The 20,472-nt window shown below is 46.6% G+C and overlaps 1 protein-coding gene across 1 annotated transcript in view; it reads left to right on the forward strand.

Moving 5' to 3' along the window:
• Window positions 1–20,472, forward strand: part of LOC139253527 (phosphofurin acidic cluster sorting protein 2-like) — a 378,350-nt gene that overhangs the window by 227,478 nt on the left and 130,400 nt on the right. The window contains exon 2 of the mRNA XM_070873492.1: window positions 19,676–19,763. Coding sequence (XP_070729593.1) covers window positions 19,676–19,763 — 88 coding nt within the window. The remainder of the gene's footprint in view (window positions 1–19,675; window positions 19,764–20,472) is intronic.

The following is a 20,472-nucleotide window of genomic DNA, read 5'->3' on the forward strand; positions in this document are numbered from 1 at the left end:
GAAGGAAGACACAAATAACCTTCCAGAAATACTAGGGGACCGAGAGTCTAGTGAGAAGGAGGAACTGAAGGAAATCCTTATTAGATGGGAAATTATGTTAGGGAAATTATTGGAATTGAAGGCCGATAAATCCCCGGGGCCTGATAGTCAGTATCCCAGAGTACTTAAGGAAGTGGTCCTAGAAATAGTGGATGCATTGGTGATCATTTTCCAACAGTCTATCGACTCTGAATCAGTTCCTATGGACTGGAGGGCAGCAAATTTAACACCACTTTTTAAAAAAGGAGGGAGAGAGAAAACAGGTAATTATAGACCGGTTAGCCTGACATCAGTAGTGGGGAAAATGTTGGAATCAGTTATTAAAGATGAATTAGCAGCGCATTTGGAAAGCAGTGACAAGATTGTTCCAAGTCAGCATGGATTTATGAAAAGGAAATCATGCTTAACAAATCTTCTAAAATTTTTTGAGGATGTAACTAGTAGAGTGGACAAGGGGGAACCAGTGGATGTGGTGTATTTGGACTTTCAAAAGGCTTTTGACAAGGTCCCACACAAGAGATTGGTGTGCCAAATTAAAGCACATGGTATTGGGGGTAATGTACTGACCTGGATAGAGAACTGGTTGGCAGACAGGAAGCAGAGAGTCGGGATAAACGGGTCCTTTTCAGAATGACAGGCAGTGACCCCAGCTATTTACAATATATATTAATGATTTAGATGAAGGAATTGAGTGTAATATCTCCAAGTTTGCAGATGACACTAAGCTGGATGGCGGTGTGAGCTGTGAGGAGGATGCTAAGAGGCTGCAGGGTGATTTGGATAGGTTAGGTGAGTGTGGAAATGCATGGCAGATGCAGTATAATGTGGATAAATGTGAGGTTATCCACTTTGGTGGCAAAAACACGAATGCAGAATTATTATCTGAATGGCGGCAGATTAGGAAAAGGGGAGGGACAACGAGACCTGGGTGTCATGGTACATCAGTCATTGAAAGTTGGCATGCAGGTACAGCAGGCGGTGAAGAAGGCAAATGGTATGTTGGCCTTCATAGCTAGAGGATTTGAGTATAGAAGCAGGGAGGTCTTACTGCAGTTGTACAGGGCCTTGGTGAGGCCTCATCTGGAATATTGTGTTCAGTTTTGGTCTCCTAATCTGAGGAAGGACGTTCTTGCTATTGAGGGAGAGCAGCGAAGGTTCACCAGACTGATTCCCGGGATGGCAGGACTAACATATGAGGAGAGACTGGATCAACTGGGCCTGTATTCACTGGAGTTTAGAGGGATGAGAGGGGATCTCATAGAAACATATAAAATTCTGACGGGACTGGACAGGTTAGATGCAGGAAGAATGTTCCCGATGTTGGAGAAGTCCAGAACCAGGGGACACAGTCTAAGGATAAGGGGTAAGCCATTTAGGACCGAGATGAGGAGAAACTTCTTCACTCAGAGAGTTGTTAATGCCAGTTCATTGGATATATTCAAGAGGGAGTTAGATATGGCCCTTACGGCTAAAGGGATCAAGGGATATGGAGAGAAAGCAGGAAAGGGGTACTGAGGTGAATGATCAGCCATGATCTTAATGAATGGTGGTGCAGCCTCGAAGGGCCGAATGGCCTACTCCTGCGCATATTTTCTATGTTTCTATGATTTGAGGTGTCTACTGTACATGGTCCATGTCTCTGAGCCATACAGGAGAGCGGGTATCACTACAGCTCTGTCGACCATGAGCTTGGTGCTAGGTTTGAGGGCCTGATCTTCAAACACTCCTATCCTCAGACGGCCAAAGGCTGCGCTGGCGCACTGGAGGCGGTGTTGAATCTCGCCGTTGATGTCTGCCCTTGTCGATAATTGGCTCCCTATTACTGCTTGACGCACCCCACTTGCTCTGACCCATGCAGCATTTGACTTGCTCCGCTCTGTAACAGGATAGGCCACTCCTGCTGAATTTCTTTCAGCAATAATACAAGATTTGCAAAGTGAAAAAGATTGACTAAACTCCCGTTTAACACGTTGACTGAAGCCAGGATGTGCTGTGTAGTTGTAATGGCACAGTATTGTGGGCAGAAAGCCACCACGGGCAGCCCTGCACATCCAGCTGTTTTTATTAACTCAGTGAGTGGGAGCTTTATCTGCCTGGTCCAGGGGCATATTATTGCATTGCGTTAATGAGGCATGCCGTGTAATTGCAGCTTTGCGATATTTTTTATATTAGGACGATTGTAGAGCTGAGAAAACAAAAATTGTTTACATTCCCTGCTAAAGATGAAGTAACTTGGGATAGTTTCCTTGCTGCTGTAATTGCTGCTTATTAAATGGGACTCTTCATTTTTTGTCACAGTTTTGAAGCTCCCAAAAGCTGGCGAATGATTTCATGAGTTGCCAAGAAAGCTTTTGATCAAATGTTTTCTTTCAAGTCAAAGTACTCATAAACCTAACGGTGACAGAGCTGTTCCGAGATCCGAAGTCTTCATAAATGGTCGATCTCCTCGAGTATTGCAACCTCCGCCTCTCTCTCCCACAGCAACTTTCATGTCTATGGCACCTTGAACATAGAAAATAGATAGTAGCTGCAGGAGTAGGCCATTCGGCCCCTCGAGCCTGCACCACCATTCATAGAAACATAGATAGTAGGAGCAGGAGTAGGCCATTCGGCCCTTCGAGCCTGCACCGCCATTCATAGAAACATAGATAGTAGGAGCAGGAGTAGGCCATTCGGCCCCTCGAGCCTGCACCACCATTCATAGAAACATAGATAGTAGGAGCAGGAGTAGGCCATTCGGCCCTTCGAGCCTGCACCACCATTCATAGAAACATAGATAGTAGGAGCAGGAGTAGGCCATTTGGACCTTCGAGCCTGCACCGCCATTCATAGAAACATAGAAACATAGATAGTAGGAGCAGGAGTAGGCCATTCGGCCCCTCGAGCCTGCACCACCATTCATAGAAACATAGATAGTAGGAGCAGGAGTAGGCCATTCGGCCCTTCGAGCCTGCACCACCATTCAATAAGATCATGGCTGATCATTCACCTCAGTACCCCTTTCCTGCTTTCTCTCCATACCCCTTGATCCCTTTAGCCGTAAGGGCCACATCTAACTCCCTCTTGAATATATCTAACAAACTGGCCTCAACAACTTTCTGTGGTAGGGAATTCCACAGGTTCACCACTCTCTGAGTGAAGAAGTTTCTCCTCATCTCGGTCCTAAATGGCTTACCCCTTATCCTTCGACTGTGACCCCTAGTAAAACGCCGCAAGACATTTCACAGGAGCGTTATCAAACAAAATTTGACAGTGAGCCACAGAGGGAGACATTAGGGCAAAGCTTGGTCAAAGAGGTAGGTTTTAAGGAGTAAAAACAGAAAATGCTGGAAATCTCAGCGCGTCAGGCAGCATCTGTGGAGAAGTTAATGACCCAAAACGTTAGTTAGCCAATCCTCTATCCAGGCTAATATATTACCCCAATCCTGCGAACTTTTATCTTGTGCAGTAACCTGAGATAGGGAGAGGCCAGGCCATGGCGGGATCTGAAAACGGGGATGGGAATTTAAAAATCGTAGCATTGCTAAGTCCCAGTTCTGGAATGGCTAATCGATCTTAAAAAAAAAATTCTTCTCCTCCTCGTCTTTCTGTCGACCTCATCTTTTCTACTCTTTTCATGCTCGCTTGTTTTCTGCAATTTAGATGTTACTCCTTTACTTGGTTTCTCAATAGTAAGTAAATCAGACAGGGCCAATTGTTCATCTTTGGTAAAGATATGAATCTATGATTAATGTACTCCCCAACAACATGCTGGGATGTATAATCACAATCACAATCACTCAGGAGGTGGTACTCAGTAAGATAATGGGACTAAAGGCAGATAAATCCCCTGGACCTGATGGCTTGCATCCTAGGGTCTTAAGAGAAGTAGAGGCAGGGATTGTGGATGCATTGGTTGTAATTTACCAAAATTCCCTGGATTCTGGGGAGGTCCCAGCAGATTAGAAAACTGCAAATGTAATGCCCCTATTTAAAAAAGGAGGCAGACAAAAAGCAGGAAACTATAGACCAGTTAGCCTAACATCTGTGGTTGGGAAAATGTTGGAGTCCATTATTAAAGAAGCAGTAGCAGGACATTTAGAAAAGCAAAATTCAGTCAGGCAGAGTCAGCATGGATTTATGAAGGGGAAGTCATGTTTGACAAATTTGCTGGAGTTCTTTGAGGATGTAACAAACAGTGTGGATAAAAGGGAACCAGTGGATGTGGTGTATTTGGACTTCCAGAAGGCATTTGACAAGGTGCCACATAAAAGGTTACTGCACAAGATAAAAGTTCACGGGATTGGGGGTAATATATTAGCATGGATAGAGGATTGGCTAACTAACAGAAAACAGAGAGTCGGGATAAATGGTTAATTCTCTGGTTGGCAACCAGTAACTAGTGGGGTGCCGCAGGGATCAGTGCTGGGACCCCAACTATTTACAATCTATATTAACGATTTGGAAGAAGGGACCGAGTGTAACGTAGCCAAGTTTGCTGATGAAACAAAGATGGGAGAGAAAGCAATGTGTGAGGAGGACACAAAAAATTTGCAAAAGGACATAGACAGGCTAAGTGAGTGGGCAAACATTTGGCAGATGGAGTACAATGGTGGAAAGTGTGAGGTCATGCACTTTGGCAGAAAAAAAATCAAAGAGCAAGTTATTATTTAAATGGAGAAAGATTGCAAAGTGCCGCAGTACAGCGGGACCTGGGGGTACTAGTGCATGAAACACAAAAAGATAGTATGCAGATACAGCAAGTGATCAGGAAGGCCAATGGTATCTTGGCCTTTATTGCAAAGGGGATGGAGTATAAAAGCAGGAAAGTCTTGCTACAGTTATACAGGGTATTGGTGAGGCCACACTTGGAGTACTGCGTGCAATTTTGGTTTCCATATTTACGAAAGGAAAGGAAAGGGTTTGGAGGCATTTCAGAGGAGGTTCGGTTGATTCCAGAGATGAGGGGGTTGACTTATGAGGAAATGTTGAGTAGGTTGGGCCTCTACTCATTGGAATTCAGAAGAATGAGAGGTGATCTTATTGAAACGTATAAGATTATGAGGGGACTTGACAAGGTGGATGCAGAGAGGATGTTTCCACTGACGGGGAAGACTAGAACTAGAGGGCATGATCTTAGAATAAGGGGCCGCCCATTTAAAACTGAGATGAGGAGGAATTTCTTCTCTCAGAGGGTGGCCAAGACTGGGAATTAAACATACAGGGGTATCTGATGATTCGGAAAGATAGACAAGAAGGGAAAGGAGGTGGGGTAGCTCTGTTAATAAAGGATGATATCAGGGCAGTTGTGAGAGACGATAGTGGCTCGAATGAACAAAATGTTGAATCATTGTGAGTGGATATTAGAGATAGTAAGGGGAAAAAGTCACTGGTGGACGTAGTTTATAGGCCCCCAAATAATAACTTCACGGTGGGGCAGACAATAATCAAGGGAATAATGGAGGCATGTGAAAAAGGAAAGGCAGTAATCATGGGGGATTTTAACCTACATATCGATTGGTCAAATCAAATCGCACGGGGTAGCCTGGAGGAGGAATTCATAGAATGCGTATGGGATTGTTTCTTAGAACAGTATGTTACAGAACCTACAAGGGAGCAAGCTATCTTAGACCTGGTCCTGTGTAATGAGACAGGAATAATAAACGATCTCCGAGTAAACACACAGTATGGTTGAATTTGTAATACAGATTGAGGGTGAGGAAGTTGTGTCAGAAACGAGCGTACTATGCTTAAACAAAGGGGACTACAATGGGATTAGGGCAGAGTTGGCTAAAGTAGACTGGAAACACAGACTAAACGGTGGCACAATTGAGGAACAGTGGAGGACTTTTAAGGAGCTCTTTCATAGTGCGCAACAAAAATATATTCCAGTGAAAAAGAAGGGCGGTAAGAGAAGGGATAACCAGCCGTGGATAACCAAGGAAATAAAGGAGAGTATCAAATTAAAGACCAATGCGTATAAGGTGGCCAAGGTCAGTGGGAAACGAGAAGATTGGGAACATTTTAAACAACAGCAAAGAATGACTAAAAAAGCAATAAAGAAAGGAAAGATAGATTACGAAGGTAAACTTGCGCAAAACATAAAAACAGATCGTAAAAGCTTTTACAGATATATAAAACGGAAAAGAGTAACTAAAGTAAATGTTGGTCCCTTAGAAGATGAGAAGGGGGATTTAATAATGGGAAAAGTGGAAATGGCTGAGACCTTAAACAATTATTTTGCTTCGGTCTTCACAGTGGAAGACACAAAAACCATGCCAAAAATTGCTGGTCACAGGAATGTGGGAAGGGAGGACCTTGAGACAATCACTATCACTAGGGGGGTAGTGCTGGACAGGCTAATGGGACTCAAGGTAGACAAGTCCCCTGGTCCTGATGAAATGCATCCCAGGGTATTAAAAGAGATGGCGGAAGTTATAGCAGAAGCATTCGTTATAATCTACCAAAATTCTCTGGACTCTGGGGAGGTACCAGCGGATTGGAAAGCAGCTAATGTAACGCCTCTGTTTAAAAAAAGGGGGCAGACAAAAGGCAGGTAACATCTGTAGTGGGGAAAATGCTTGAAACTATCATTAAGGAAGAAATAGCGGGACATCTAGATAGGAATAGTGCAATCAAGCAGACGCAGCATGGATTCATGAAGGGGAAATCATGTTTAACTAATTTACTGGAATTCTTTGAGGATATAATGAGCATGGTGGATAGAGGTGTCCCGATGGATGTGGTGTATTTAGATTTCCAAAAGGCATTCGATAAGGTGCCACACAAAAGGTTACTGCAGAAGATAGAGGTACGCGGAGTCAGAGGAAATGTATTAGCATGGATCGAGAATTGGCTGGCGAACAGAAAGCAGAGAGTCGGGATAAATGGGTCCTTTTCGGGTTGGAAATCGGTGGTTAGTGGTGTGCCACAGGGATCGGTGCTGGGACCGCAACTGTTTACAATATAGATAGATGACCTGGAAGAGGGGACAGAGTGTAGTGTAACAAAATTTGCAGATGACACAAAGATTAGTGGGAAAGCGGGTTGTGTAGAGGACACAGAGAGGCTGCAAAGAGATTTAGATATGTTAAGCGAATGGGCTAAGGTTTGGCAGATGGAATACAATGTCGGAAAGTGTGAGGTCATCCACCTTGGGAAAAAAAACAGTAAAAGGGAATATTATTTGAATGGGGAGAAATTACAACATGCTGTGGTGCAGAGGGACCTGGGGGCCCTTGTGCATGAAACTCTTTTTGGTTTCATGCACAAGGGCCCCCAGGTCCCTCTGCACCACAGCATGTTGTAATTTCTCCCCATGAATCCCAAAAAGTTAGTTTGCAGGTGCAGCAGGTAATCAGGAAGGCGAATGGAATGTTGGCCTTCATTGCGAGAGGGATGGAGTACAAAAGCAGGGAGGTCCTGCTGCAACTGTACAGGGTATTGGTGAGGCCGCACCTGGAGTACTGCGTGCAGTTTTGGTCACCTTACTTAAGGAAGGATATACTAGCTTTGGAGGGGGTACAGAGACGATTCACTAGGCTGATTCCTGAGATGAGGGGGTTACCTTATGATGATAGATTGAGTAGACTGGGTCTTTACTCGTTGGAATTCAGAAGGATGAGGGGTGATCTTATCGAAACATTTAAAATAATGAAAGGGATAGACAAGATAGAGGCAGAGAGGTTGTTTCCACTGGTTGGGGAGACTAGAACTAGGGGGCACAGCCTCAAAATACGGGGGAGCCAATTTAAAACTGAGTTGAGAAGGAATTTCTTCTCCCAGAGGGTTGTGAATCTGTGTAATTCTCTGCCCAAGGAAGCAGTTGAGGCTAGCTCATTGAATGTATTCAAGTCACAGATAGATAGATTTTTAACCGATAAGAAATTAAGGATTACGGGGAGCGGGCGGGTAAGTGGAGCTGAGTCCACGGCCAGATCAGCCATGATCTTATTGAATGGCGGAGCAGGCTCGAGGGACCGTATGACCTACTCCTGCTCCTATTTCTTATGTTCTTATGTTATGTTCTTATAATCGGGCTTAATATTTCGAGCATGGTGAGTCCCTATAAAACACAATGAGGTGAATCTGTATCAGTTTGTTGGCTGAGGGATAAATATTGGGAGAACTCCCTTGCTCTTCTTCAATAGTGCCATGGGATCTTTCACATCCACCTGAGAGAGCAGACGAGGCCTCGGTTAAACGCTTCATCAGAATGCTGGCACCTCCGACAGTGCAGGGCTCCCTCGGTACTGGACTGAAGTGTCAGCCTGGATTATGTGCTCAAGTCTCTACAGTGGGCCATGAAGCCACAGTCTTCCGACTCAGACAGGAGCGCTGCAGTGTCAGGGGTGGCGGGGCGTGCCTTCGATAGGATGATAAACCAAGGCCTCATCTGTCTGTTTCAGATGGACATTACAGGTTGCAAGGCACTCTGTGAAGGAAAGCAGGGAGTTGACTGATGTTCCCTCCGGCTACCGCACCAAAATTATTCATTGCATGGCCTTTTGTCTTGCTGTGTGTAATAAAGGTTACTGTGCCCGTCTACATAACAACTCTCCCAGTAATTCATTGTATATGAAGGGTATTGATAGGAGGTGCTATTGGCCTTATTCGTCCAATGCAGTCATTTATCTCTGGGTCGCTGCACAGTGACAGGTTCCAAGTCTGGTGGAGAATGCTGGAGTAGAACATACATTGCACACTGCATTTTGAAGGAGTTGTCCATGACTAAACATTTGCTCCTGATAAAACACCATAGAATGGCAAATGTTTAGAAGCTTAGAATGGTTACAGCACCAGAGACCATTTGGCCCCTCGAGCCCGTGCCGGCTCTCTGCAAGAGCACCTCAGCCAGTCCCACTCCCCCGCCCTTTCCCCGGAGCCCGGCAATTTATTTCCTTCAGATACTTATCCAACTCCCTTTTGAAAGCCACGATTGAGTCTGCCCCCACCACCCTCTCAGGCAGTGCATTCCAGATAATAACCACTCGCTGCGTAAAAACGTTTTTCCTCGTGTCGCCTTTGGATCTTCTGCCAATCGCCTTAAATCTGTGTCCTCTGGTTCCCGACCCTTCCACCAATGGGAACAGTTTCTCTCTCTCTACTCTGTCCAGACCCCTCATGATGTTGAACACCTCGATGAAACTCGCTCTCAACCTTCTCTGCTCCAAGGAGAACAACCCCAGCTTCTCCAGTCTATCCCCGTAACTGAAGTCCCTCATCCCTGGAACCATTCTCGTAAATCTCCTCTGCTCCCTCTCTAAGGCCTTCACATCCTTCGTAAAGTGCGGGGCCCAGAATTGGACACAATACTCCAGTTGGGGCTGAACCAGTGCTTTATACAGGTTCATCATAACTTCCTTGCTTTTGTACTCTGTGCCTCTATTTATGAAGCCCAGGATCCTGAGAGATTTCTCAACCTGCCCTGACACCTCAACGATTTGTGCACATATACCCCCAGGTCTCTCTGTTCACGCACCCCCTTTAGGATTGTACCTTCAGTTTATATTTCCTCTCCTCATTCTTTCTACCAAAATGTATCACTTTGCACTTTTCTGTGTTAAACTGCATCTCCCACGTGCCCGCCCATCCCACCAGCCTGTCTGTGTCTTCCTGAAGTCTATCACTATCCTCCTCACTGTTCGCTACACTTCCGAGTTTTGCGTCATCTGTAAATTTTGAAACTGTGCCCTGTACGCCCACATCCAAGTCATTAATATATATCAGGAAAAGCAGTGGTCCCAGTACCGATCCCTGGGGAACACCACTGTATACCTTCCTCAGTCCCAGAAACAACCGTTCACCCCTACTCTCTGTTTCCTGTCACTGAGCCAATCCCGTATCCATGCTGCCACTGTCCCTGTTATTCCATGGGCCTCAACTTTGCTGGCAAATTTGCTGGTTCCAGGGATGAAGGTCTTCAGTGGCACATTATCAAACGCCTTTTGGAAGTCCATGTACACTACATCAACCACATTGTCCTCATCAACCCTCTCCGTTACCTCATCCAAACATTCAATCAAGTTGGTTTAACTAATCCATGCTGGCTTTCCTTAATTAATCCACACTTATCCAAGTGACTGTTAATTTTTTCCCGGATTATCGTTTCTAAAAGCTTCCCCACTCCTGAGGATGATCTGACTGGCCTGTAGTTTCTGGGTTTATCCTTACACCCAGTTTTGAACAAGGGTGTAACATTTACAATTCTCCGGTCCTCTGGCACCACCCCTGTATCTAAGGAGGTTTAGAAGATTATGGCCTACCTCCGCAATTTCCACCCTTATCTCCCTCAGCATCGTAGGATGCCAGCCTTTCTAGTACCTCCTCCTCATCAATTTTTAGTCCATCCACGATCTCAACTACCTCCTCTTCCACTATGTCTATGGCAGAACCTTCTTCCTTGGTAAAGACAGATGGAAATTACTCATTCAGTACCTCAGCGTTACTCTCTGCCTGCATGCGTAGGTCCCTAATTGGCCCCACCCCTCCTTTTACTACCCATTTACTATTTATATGCCGATAAAATACTTTTGCATTTTTTTTTATGTTTGCTGCCAATTTATTCTCATACTCCCTCTTTGCCCCTCTTATTTCCTTTCTCACTTCTCCCCTGACCTTTCTATATTCAGCCTGGTTCTCACTTGTATTTTCAACCTGACATCTGTCATACACACTCTTTCTCTGCTTTATCTTACTCTCTATCCCTTTTGTCATCCAGGGAGCTCAGGTTTTAGTTACCTAGTGGGAATATACGTCGACTACCCAAACCATCTCCTCTTCATAGAGTCATAGAAATTTACCGCACGGGAGGAGGCCATTTCGGCCCATCGTGTCCGCGCCGGCCGACCAAGAGCTACCCAGCCTAATCCCACTTTCCAGCTTTAGGTCCGTAGCGCTGCAGGTTACAGCACTTCAAGTGCATCCAGGTAGTTTTTAAATGTGGTGAGGGTTTCTGCCTCTACCACCCTTTCAGGCCGTGAGTTCCAGACCCCCACCACCCTCTGGGTGAAGACATTTTCCCTCATATCTCCTCTAATCCTCCCCCCAATTACTTTAAACCTATGCCCCCTGGTTGTTGACCCCTCTGCCAAGGGAAACAGGTTCTTCCTATCCACTCTATCCAGGCCCCTCATAATTTTATACACCTCAATCAGGTCTCCCCTCAGCCTCCTCTGTTCCCAGGTAAACAGAGCCAACATCTCCAATCTTTCCTCATCACTAAAATTCTCCAGTTCAGGCCACATCCTGGTAAATCTCCTCTGTACCCTCTCCAGTGCAATCACATCCTTCCTGTAATGTGGTGACCAGAACTGCACGCAGTACTCCAGCTGTGGCCTAACCTGTGTTTTATACAGTTCAAGCATAACCCCCCTGCTCTTATATTCCATACTGTGTTCAATTTTGGTCTCCTAATCTGAGGAAGGAAGTTCTTGCTATTGAGGGAGTGCAGCGAAGGTTCATCGGACTGATTCCCGGGATGGCAGGACTGACATATGAGGAGAGATTGGATCGACTAGGCTTATATTCACTGGAGTTTAGAAGAATGAGAGGGGATCTCATAGAAACATATAAAATTCTGACGGGACTGGACAGGTTAGATGCAGGAAGAATGTTCCCGATGTTGGGGAAGTCCAGAACCAGGGGTCACAGTCTAAGGATAAGGGGTAGGCCATTTAGGACCGAGATGAGGAGAAACTTCTTCACTCAGTGAATTGTGAACCTGTGGAATTCTCTACTGCAGAGAGTTGTTGAGGCCAGTTCATTAGATATATTCAAGAGGGAGTTAGATGTGGCCCTTACTGCTAAAGGGATCAAGGGGTATGGAGAGAAAGCAGGAAAGGGAAACTGAGGGAATGATCAGCCATGAACTCATTGAATGGTGGTGCAGGCTCGAAGGGCCAAATGGCCGACTCCTGCACCTATTTTCTATGTTTCTACGTTTCCATGTCTCGGCTAATAAAGGCAAGTATTCCGTATGCCTTCTTAACCACCTTATCTACCTGGCCTGCTATCTTCAGGGATCTGTGGACCTGCACTCCCAGGTCCCTTTGTTCTTTAAAGGCAGCCCCATTGTTGAAGCATTGCGTCTGCCTCCAGTTCCCCCAGGGATGCAGTCACAGTCTGTGCTGTGAGCCTGTAAACAGCTGCCCTGCATCTGCACACTGGCCGAAGTCACAGTGAGGAACCACTGGGAGGTGTACACCGTGCAAAGACGGAGGCTGGCCCGGGACTTCGGGACCTGCATACAACGACTGCCTGCTGTAGCTCGAAGCTATTAGACCAGAAGACCTTGGATCTGATTCCTGATCTGTGCTTTTACCTTTACATCATTCAGCAGTTCTGCACTGATTCGTGAAGAACGCACCACCACCTTCTCTTGTTACTTTGAGCAGAGTTCTCCCCGGTGTCCTGGGCAATATTTATCCCTCAGCAACACCTGAAAACAGATTATCTGGTCATTATCACAGTGCTGTGTGTGGGAGCTTGCTGTGCGCAAATTGGCCGCCGCTTTTCCCACATTGCAACAGTGACTACACTTCAGTGGCTATAAAGCGTTTGGGACATCCTGGGGCTGTGAGAGGCTCCCAAAGGAGTGTTTTTGAAGCATAAGAAGTGTATTAGTAATCTGTGCAGTGTTTGAACATAGTTAGCGAGATCCAGGAGTAGACCACAACAACGTGTATTTATATAGCGCCTTTAACATAGTGAAATGTCCCAAGGCACTTCACAGGAGTATCATGAGATAAAAATTTGACATCAAGCCGCATAAGTAGAAATTAGCGCAGGTGACCAAAAGCTTGGTCAAAGAGGTAGGTTTTAAGGAGCGTCTTGAAGGAGGAAAGAGAGGTAGAGAGGTTTAGGGAGGGAGTTCCAGAGCTTGGGGCCCAGGTAACAGAAGGCACGGCCACCAATGGTGGAACGATTATAATCAGCGATGTTCAAGAGGGCAGAATTGGAGGGGCGCAGACATCTCGATGGGGTTGTGGGGCTGGAGGAGATTACAGAGATAGGGAGGGGCGAGGCCATGGAGGGATTTGAAAATAAGGATGAGAATTTTGAAATCAGGGCGTTACTTAACTGGAAGCCAATGTAGGTCAGCGAACACAGGGACTGATGGGTGAGCAGGACTCGGTGCGAGTTAGGACACGGGGCAGCGAGCACAGGGGGTGATGGGTGAGTGGGACTCGGTGCGAGTTAGGACACGGGGCAGTGAGCACAGGGGGTAATAGGTGAGTGGGACTGGGTGTGAGTTAGGACACGGGGCAGTAAGCACAGGGGGTGATGGGTGAGTGGGACTCGGTGCGAGTTAGGACATGGGGCAGCCGAGTTTTGGATCACCTCTATTTTAGGTTGGGTAGAATGTGGCTAAAGGTAAAAGCACAGATGCGGAATCAGATCCGAGATCTTCTGGCCTATAAGCTTGGTGCTACAGCAGGCAGTCGCTGGACGCAGGTTCCCGAAGTCCCAGGCCAGCCTCGGTCTTTGCAAGGTGTAGCTGTCCAGCCAAGGTGAGCCACCTCCCAGTGTGATGCTCCGTGCCCTGCCAGTGTGGGGATACAGGGCAGCTGTGTACAAGCTCATAGCACACACTGTCACTACTTCCCTGGGGAACCAACACAATGTGAGATACCAGCAGCCTAAAATTGCAATCATTTTGTAAATTTAAGTTTTGCTTCTCTTCTTTTAATCTTGCGTCACCTTCGAGACTGGAAAAGCAAGGGGTTAAGGAGCCAAAATTGCCCTCTGCCCCAAACGGAGCACACCGACCGTTAGTTAAGTGTTCTGTGCGGCCAATGCATGGGGCGGACAATTCGGCTAAATTCAGCTGTTTGTTCTTTATCGTGGGGCGGAAGTGCGGGCGGGTCGGAACTTAGAGACATAGAAAATAGGTGCAGGAGTAGGCCATTCGGCCCTTCGAGCCTGCACCGCCATTCAATAAGATCAGGGCTGATCATTCCCTCAGTACCCCATTCCTGCTTTCTCTCCATACCCCTTGATCCCTTTAGCCGTAAGGGCCATATCTAATTCCCTCTTGAATATATCCAGTGAACTGGCCTCAACAACTCTCTGTGGTAGAGAATTCCACAGGTTAACAACTCTCTGGGTGAAGAAGTTTCTCCTCATCTCGGTCCTAAATGGCTTCCCCCTTATCCTTAGACTGTGACCCCTGGTTCTGGACTTCCCCAACATCGGGAACATTCTTCCTGCATCTAACCTGCCCAGTCCCGTCAGAATTTTATATGTTTCTATGAGATCTCCTCTCATCCTTCTAAACTCCAGTGTATAAAGGCCCAGTTGATCCCGTCTTTCTTGATAGGTCAAGCCCGCCATCCCGGGAATCAGTCTGGTGAACCTTCGCTGTGCTCCCTCAGTAGCAAGAATGTCCTTCCTCAGATTAGGAGACCAAAACTGAACACAATATTCCAGGTGAGGCCTCACCAAGGCCCTGTACAACTGCAGTAAGACCTCCCTGCCCCTGTGGACACTCCAAGTCATCAGTGCTTCAGCAAAGTTTTGAGTTAGGTGCACTGTGCCACCAGGGAGGGTTTCACCCGTGCCAGTGGCCTGGCACCCAAGAGGGGGCGCCAGGCTCCTTGTTGGCAGCCCGGCCGAACCCCAGGGCATAACTGTCAGTCCGACCTGGCAACCGGCCGACAATAAATAAAATGGAGTCACCGGCAGCGCCATCTGCCCAGCCGCAGATAGCTCCCCGCCGGGGAAAGCTGTCACTGCGACTGACCGGCGACACTGCACCTGACGGACACTCCTGCACGAGGCAATCCACGTGGCGGGAGATCAGCCGGGGTGGTCACGGACACCGCTCCAGAGATAAAGGGGGGCCATTTACAAAATGGCGAGCACTCCACGCCGGCCGTGCGCCGGGTCCTGACCGACCCGTGGCCGCCTCTGTTAGAAAGGGACACTTTCGGCCACTCAGTGTCTTTAGAGGAGTTGGGATGTCACATGGTTATCAAGGCGCAACTCTAGTGAGGGCAGAAAACTGACAAAAGAAAAAAGAGCTTGAGTTTATATCTGCCCACAGTGCTTCACGTACAATGGATTACTCTACAGAGCAGTAATGCTGCTGTGTGGGTTTATGCAACAGCCAGTGACGCAAAGTACAATCCCATGAACAGCAATGGCATAAATTCCATCTTTCGGATGAGACATTAAACCGAGGCCCTGTCTGCTCTCTCAGGTGGGCGTAAAAAAACCCCATGGTACTGTCTTGAAGAAGAGCAGGGGAGTTCTCCCCGGTGTCCTGGGGCCAATATTTATCCCTCAACCAACATCACTAAAACAGATTATCTGATCATTATCACATTGCTGTGTGTGGGAGCTTGCTGTGCACACATTGGCCGCTGTGTTTCCCACATTACAACGTGACTACACTCCAAGAGTACTTCATTGTCTGTAAAGCACGTTGGGATGTCCTGAGGTCTTGAAAGGCACTATATAAATGCAAGCCTTTCTTTTTCTTTTTAAATGGCATGATCTTTTTTAAGACATAATGCAGCCCAGGATGGGCAGAATGCAGTGCATTTCTTTGAAAGCTGGCCCGAGGGTGGTGAAATTGGCCTCCACCAGTAGCGGGAAATGGGATCAAGGGGTATAGAGAGAAAGCAGGAAAGAGGTACTGAGGTGAATGATCAGCCATGATCATATTGAATGGTGGTGTAGGTTCGAAGGGCTGAATGGTCTACTCCTGCACCTATTTTCTATGTTTCTATGAAATGGGCTGCAGATTTACCGCTTCGTGCTGCCAGTTTGAACATTGACTAGAAGAGGCACGTGGCAGGCCGAATGGTGATATTGGGACAGGCGCTGTAAGCTAGACTGCTCCGTGATCCAACTGTGCCACCTCTACAACAATAATAACAACATGTACCGATTAGCACATTAACGTCGTAAAACGTCCAAGGCATAGACTTCCGAGCCACATTAGAAATTAGGGCAGATGACCAAAAGGTTGGTCAAAGAGGTAGGTTTAAAGGAGCTTCTTAAAGGAGGAGAGAGAGGTTTATTGAGGGAGTTCCAGAGCTTAGGGCCCAGGCATCTGGAGGCACGGCCACCGATGGTGGAGCGATTATATTCAGGGACGCTCAAGAGGGCAGAATTAGAGGAGCGCAGAGATCTCGGGGGGGTGTGGGTTATGGGACTGAAGGAGGATGCAGAGATAGGGAGGTGCGTGGCCATGAAAGCAAGATTTGAAAGCAAGGATGAGAATTTTAAAATAATTGACGCCACAATTTGCTGGAGAAGGGGTTATAATATGCGGCAGCAAGAGCCAGGAGAGGCTCAGCCAATGTCCAACACAGATCCACTGTCGAATCTTAGAATCGTACAGCACTGAAAGAGTCCTTTTGGCCCATCCAGCCCGTGCCGATCTCTGAAAGCGCGATCCATTTCGCCCTTACCTCCCTGCCCTTTCCCCATAGTCCTGTAAATGTTTTCTCCAAGTATTTATCCAATCCCCGGTTTGAAAGTTACTATTGAATCTGCTCCCACCGCCCTTTCAGGCAGCGCGTTCCCGATCACAACAGTAATTGTGCCCGCATTTGCAAATAGTGATTATGGAAAATACGTTTCGGAGTTTCTAAGAAGTTTTCCCACTATCTTTAAAAATAAACATGTCATTTCCACCTGTAACCTGGCCCCAGGATGCTGTTCAAATCTCCAGATATTCCCGGGCCCGAAACATTCCAAACTCCAGTTTCCAATTGCATCAGCTGAGTTATTTCAGCCTGCGTATGTTTTCTTCATCTTCTCCGGTGTATAATTCCACTCTTGGCTGCATTATTGCTCACCAATTTTAAATACATGTGAAGTTGTCAATTATAACATTTGTAACTACCAATACTGGTTGAGTCTCCCACAAATGTCTCATACTCTTTGAATGTGATGAATGAGAATGTCTGGGATTCACTTCAGATTGATCTTGCGTGCACTAAGCATGGATATGGAAGCGTCAGAAGTAATCATCTTCAATAAACACATCAGTCAGACTGCTGGAGGCCTTCTGCATAATTATCTTTCAGGCTAACTGGCAACGCTGTGAACACTGACTTAAATGCAGCAAATTTGCAATTGCTGTTGATTTGAATGGCGGGCGCGAAGCTATGATAATTAGCTGTTCAACATTTTCGGCTCGGCTTTCTATGGAGCAGCGTAACTATCTCAACATGGGGCCAGTTCGCCATTATAGGCAGTCCCTCGGAATCGAGGAAGACTTGCTTCCACTCTAAATGTGAGTTCTCTGGTGACTGAACAGTCCAATACAGGAATCACAGTCCCTGTCACAGGTGGGACAGATGTCGTTGGAGGAAAGGGTGGGTGGGGAGTCTGGTTTGCCGCACGCTCCTTCCGCTGCCTGCGCTTGTTTTCTGCATGCTCTCGGCAATGAGACTCGAGGTGCTCAGCGCCCTCCCGGATGCTCTTCCTCCACTTAAAGGGGTCTTTGGCCAGGGACTCCCAGGTGTCAGTGGGGATGTTGCATTTTATCAAGGAGGCTTTGAGGGTGTCGTTGAATACAGTGCGGTGTGATGTCCTGTGTGTGTGAAAGGACTGAATACAGTGCGGTGTGATGTCCTGTGTGTGTGAAAGGACTGAATACAGTGCGGTGTGATGTCCTGTGTGTGTGAAAGGACTGAATACAGTGCGGTGTGATGTCCTGTGTGTGTGAAAGGACTGAATACAGTGCGGTGTGATGTCCTGTGTGTGTGAAAGGACTGAATACAGTGCGGTGTGATGTCCTGTGTGTGTGAAAGGACTGAATACAGTGCTGTGTGATGTCCTGTGTGTGTGAAAGGACTGAATACAGTGCGGTGTGATGTCCTGTGTGTGTGAAAGGACTGAATACAGTGCGGTGTGATGTCCTGTGTGTGTGAAAGGACTGAATACAGTGCGGTGTGATGTCCTGTGTGTGTGAAAGGACTGAATACAGTGCGGTGTGATGTCCTGTGTGTGTGAAAGGACTGAATACAGTGCGGTGTGATGTCCTGTGTTTTCTCCTCACTATTTGGGTCTCCTACATATAACTTCAAATGACACATTGCTCATTAAACAAAATACTAAAATGGGCTGTGTGGTTGATAATGAAGAAGAAATCTGCGGACTGCAGGAAGATATCAATGAACTGGTTAGGTGGGCAGAACTGTGGCAAATGGAATTCAATCTGAAGTGTGTGGTAATGCATTTGGGAAGGGCTAACAAGGAAAGGGAATACACATTAAATGGTAGGACACTGAGAAGTGTAGAGGAACAGAGGAACCTGGAAGTGCAGGTCCACAGATCCCTGAAGGTAGCAGGCCGGGTCGATAGGTGGTTAAGAAGGCATACGGAATACTTGCCTTTATTGGCCGAGGCATAGAATACAAGAGCAGGGGGGTTATGCTTTAATTGTATAATACACTGGTTAGGCTACAGCTGGAGTACTGCGTGCAATTCTGGTCTCCGCAGTATAGGAAAGACGTGATTGCACTGGAGAGGGTACAGAGGAGATTTACGAGGATGTTGCCGGGACTGGACAATCTTAGGACAGATTGGATAGGCTGGGTTTGTTTTCCTTGGAACAGAGGAGGCTGAGGGGAGACCTGATTGAGGTGTATAAAATTATGAGGGGCCTGGATATCATGGATAGAAAGGGCCTATTTTCCTTAGCAGAGGGGTCAACAACCAGGGGGCATAAATTTAATGTAATTAGTAGAACATTTAGAGGGGATTTGAGGGGAAATTTCTTTACGCAGAGGGTTGTGGGGATCTGGAACTCACTGCCTGAAACATAGAAACATAGAAAATAGGTGCAGGAGCAGGCCATTCGGCCCTTCGAGCCTGCACCACCATTCAATAAGATCATGGCTGATCATGCAACTTCAGTACCTCATTCCTGATTTCTCTCCATACCCCTTGATCCCTTTAGCCGTAAGGGCCACATCTAACTCCCGTTTGAATATATCTAACGAACTGGCCTCAACAACTCTCTGCGGTAGGGAATTCCACAGGTTCACAACTCTCTGAGTGAAGAAGTTTCTCCTCATCTCGGTCCTAAATGGCTTACCCCTTATCCTGAGACTGTGACCCCTGGTTCTGGACTTCCCCAACATCGGGAACATTCTTCCTGCATCTAACCTGTCCAATCCCGTCAGAATTTTATATGTTTCAATGAGATCCCCTCTCATTCTTCTAAACTCCAGTGAATATAAGCCTAGATGATCCAGTCTTTCCTCATATGTCAGTCCTGCCATCCCTGGAATCAGTCTGGTGAACCTTCGCTGCACTCCCTCATTAGCAAGAACGTCCTTCCTCAGATTAGGAGACCAAAACTGAACACAATATTCCAGGTGAGGCCTCACCAAGGCCCTATACAACAAAGGATGATAGAGGCAGAAACACCACATTTAAAAAGTACTTGGATGTGCACTTGAAGTGCCGTAACCTGCAGGGCTACGGACCTAGAGCTGGAAAGTGGGATTAGGCTGAATAGCCTCTTGTTGGCCGGCGTGGAGACGATGGGCCAAAATGGCCTCCTTCCGTGCTCTAAACTTCTATGATTCTATGATTATAAGTTGCGACATCATTGTGCTGAAAGTTGCCTCATGAGAAACGCCGTCAGTTATAATTTAATTATAAGTAATTCCTGTTCATCTGTTCTCAGGTTGTGTAGCCTGACACTAAAGAAGCTGACTGTACTGAAAGAACTCGACAAGGATCTGAACTCTGTGGTAATTGCTGTTAAAATCCAGGTAAGCGTCTCATCATCGTCAAGTAGAGGAGATAGCAGCTTGTAATTCAGCATTTCATTGGTAGCAAGTATCACAAGGCAACAAACAGAAAATTGCTCCAGAATGATCAGGGAAGGTAAAGGAGGGATTCAGAAGAGAGAATGCAACATTTTCAAGGCTTATATGGAGAAGGGAGGTGCCAACCATTGGGCTGAGTGCATGGTGGTATAGAAGCAGGTCAAAACCGAGATCAGGGTGTCGCGAGAGAACTGGAAGGGGACATAAGAGCAGATACAAAACATATCATCAGAAGATTCTCCCTCGACTAACAGCGAGAATGGTGAGCAAGGAAATGAAACCCTAAGGAACCAAATACAGTTGAAAACAAAGCTGAGCAAGAGTTGCTAAATGCTGCATGGCTAGTTGTTGGAGGGTTTTATTACCATGGAAGTCACTAATAGTCTCCCATCCAACATCTCCGGGGCTTTGATATTAACAAAGAATAAGTTCAATGTAGGATAACAAACAATAGGTTTCCTGGACAAAAGGTGAGATTTTTGAAGCACTGGCTGTAATTTGTAGGATGTCACTAAACAATGAGGAGATTGAGTCAGACTGGAAACTGTTTGATTTGGTTCCCGTGTTTGAGAAGCACAGCAGAGCGTTCTCAGAGTAGAGCTGGACGTACTCGGTGCTGGCTCCGATATATATGGGCACAGGGAGTTCAGTG

Source organism: Pristiophorus japonicus, unplaced genomic scaffold (assembly GCF_044704955.1).
Source record: "Pristiophorus japonicus isolate sPriJap1 unplaced genomic scaffold, sPriJap1.hap1 HAP1_SCAFFOLD_492, whole genome shotgun sequence".
Classification (NCBI taxonomy): Eukaryota; Metazoa; Chordata; class Chondrichthyes; family Pristiophoridae; genus Pristiophorus; species Pristiophorus japonicus.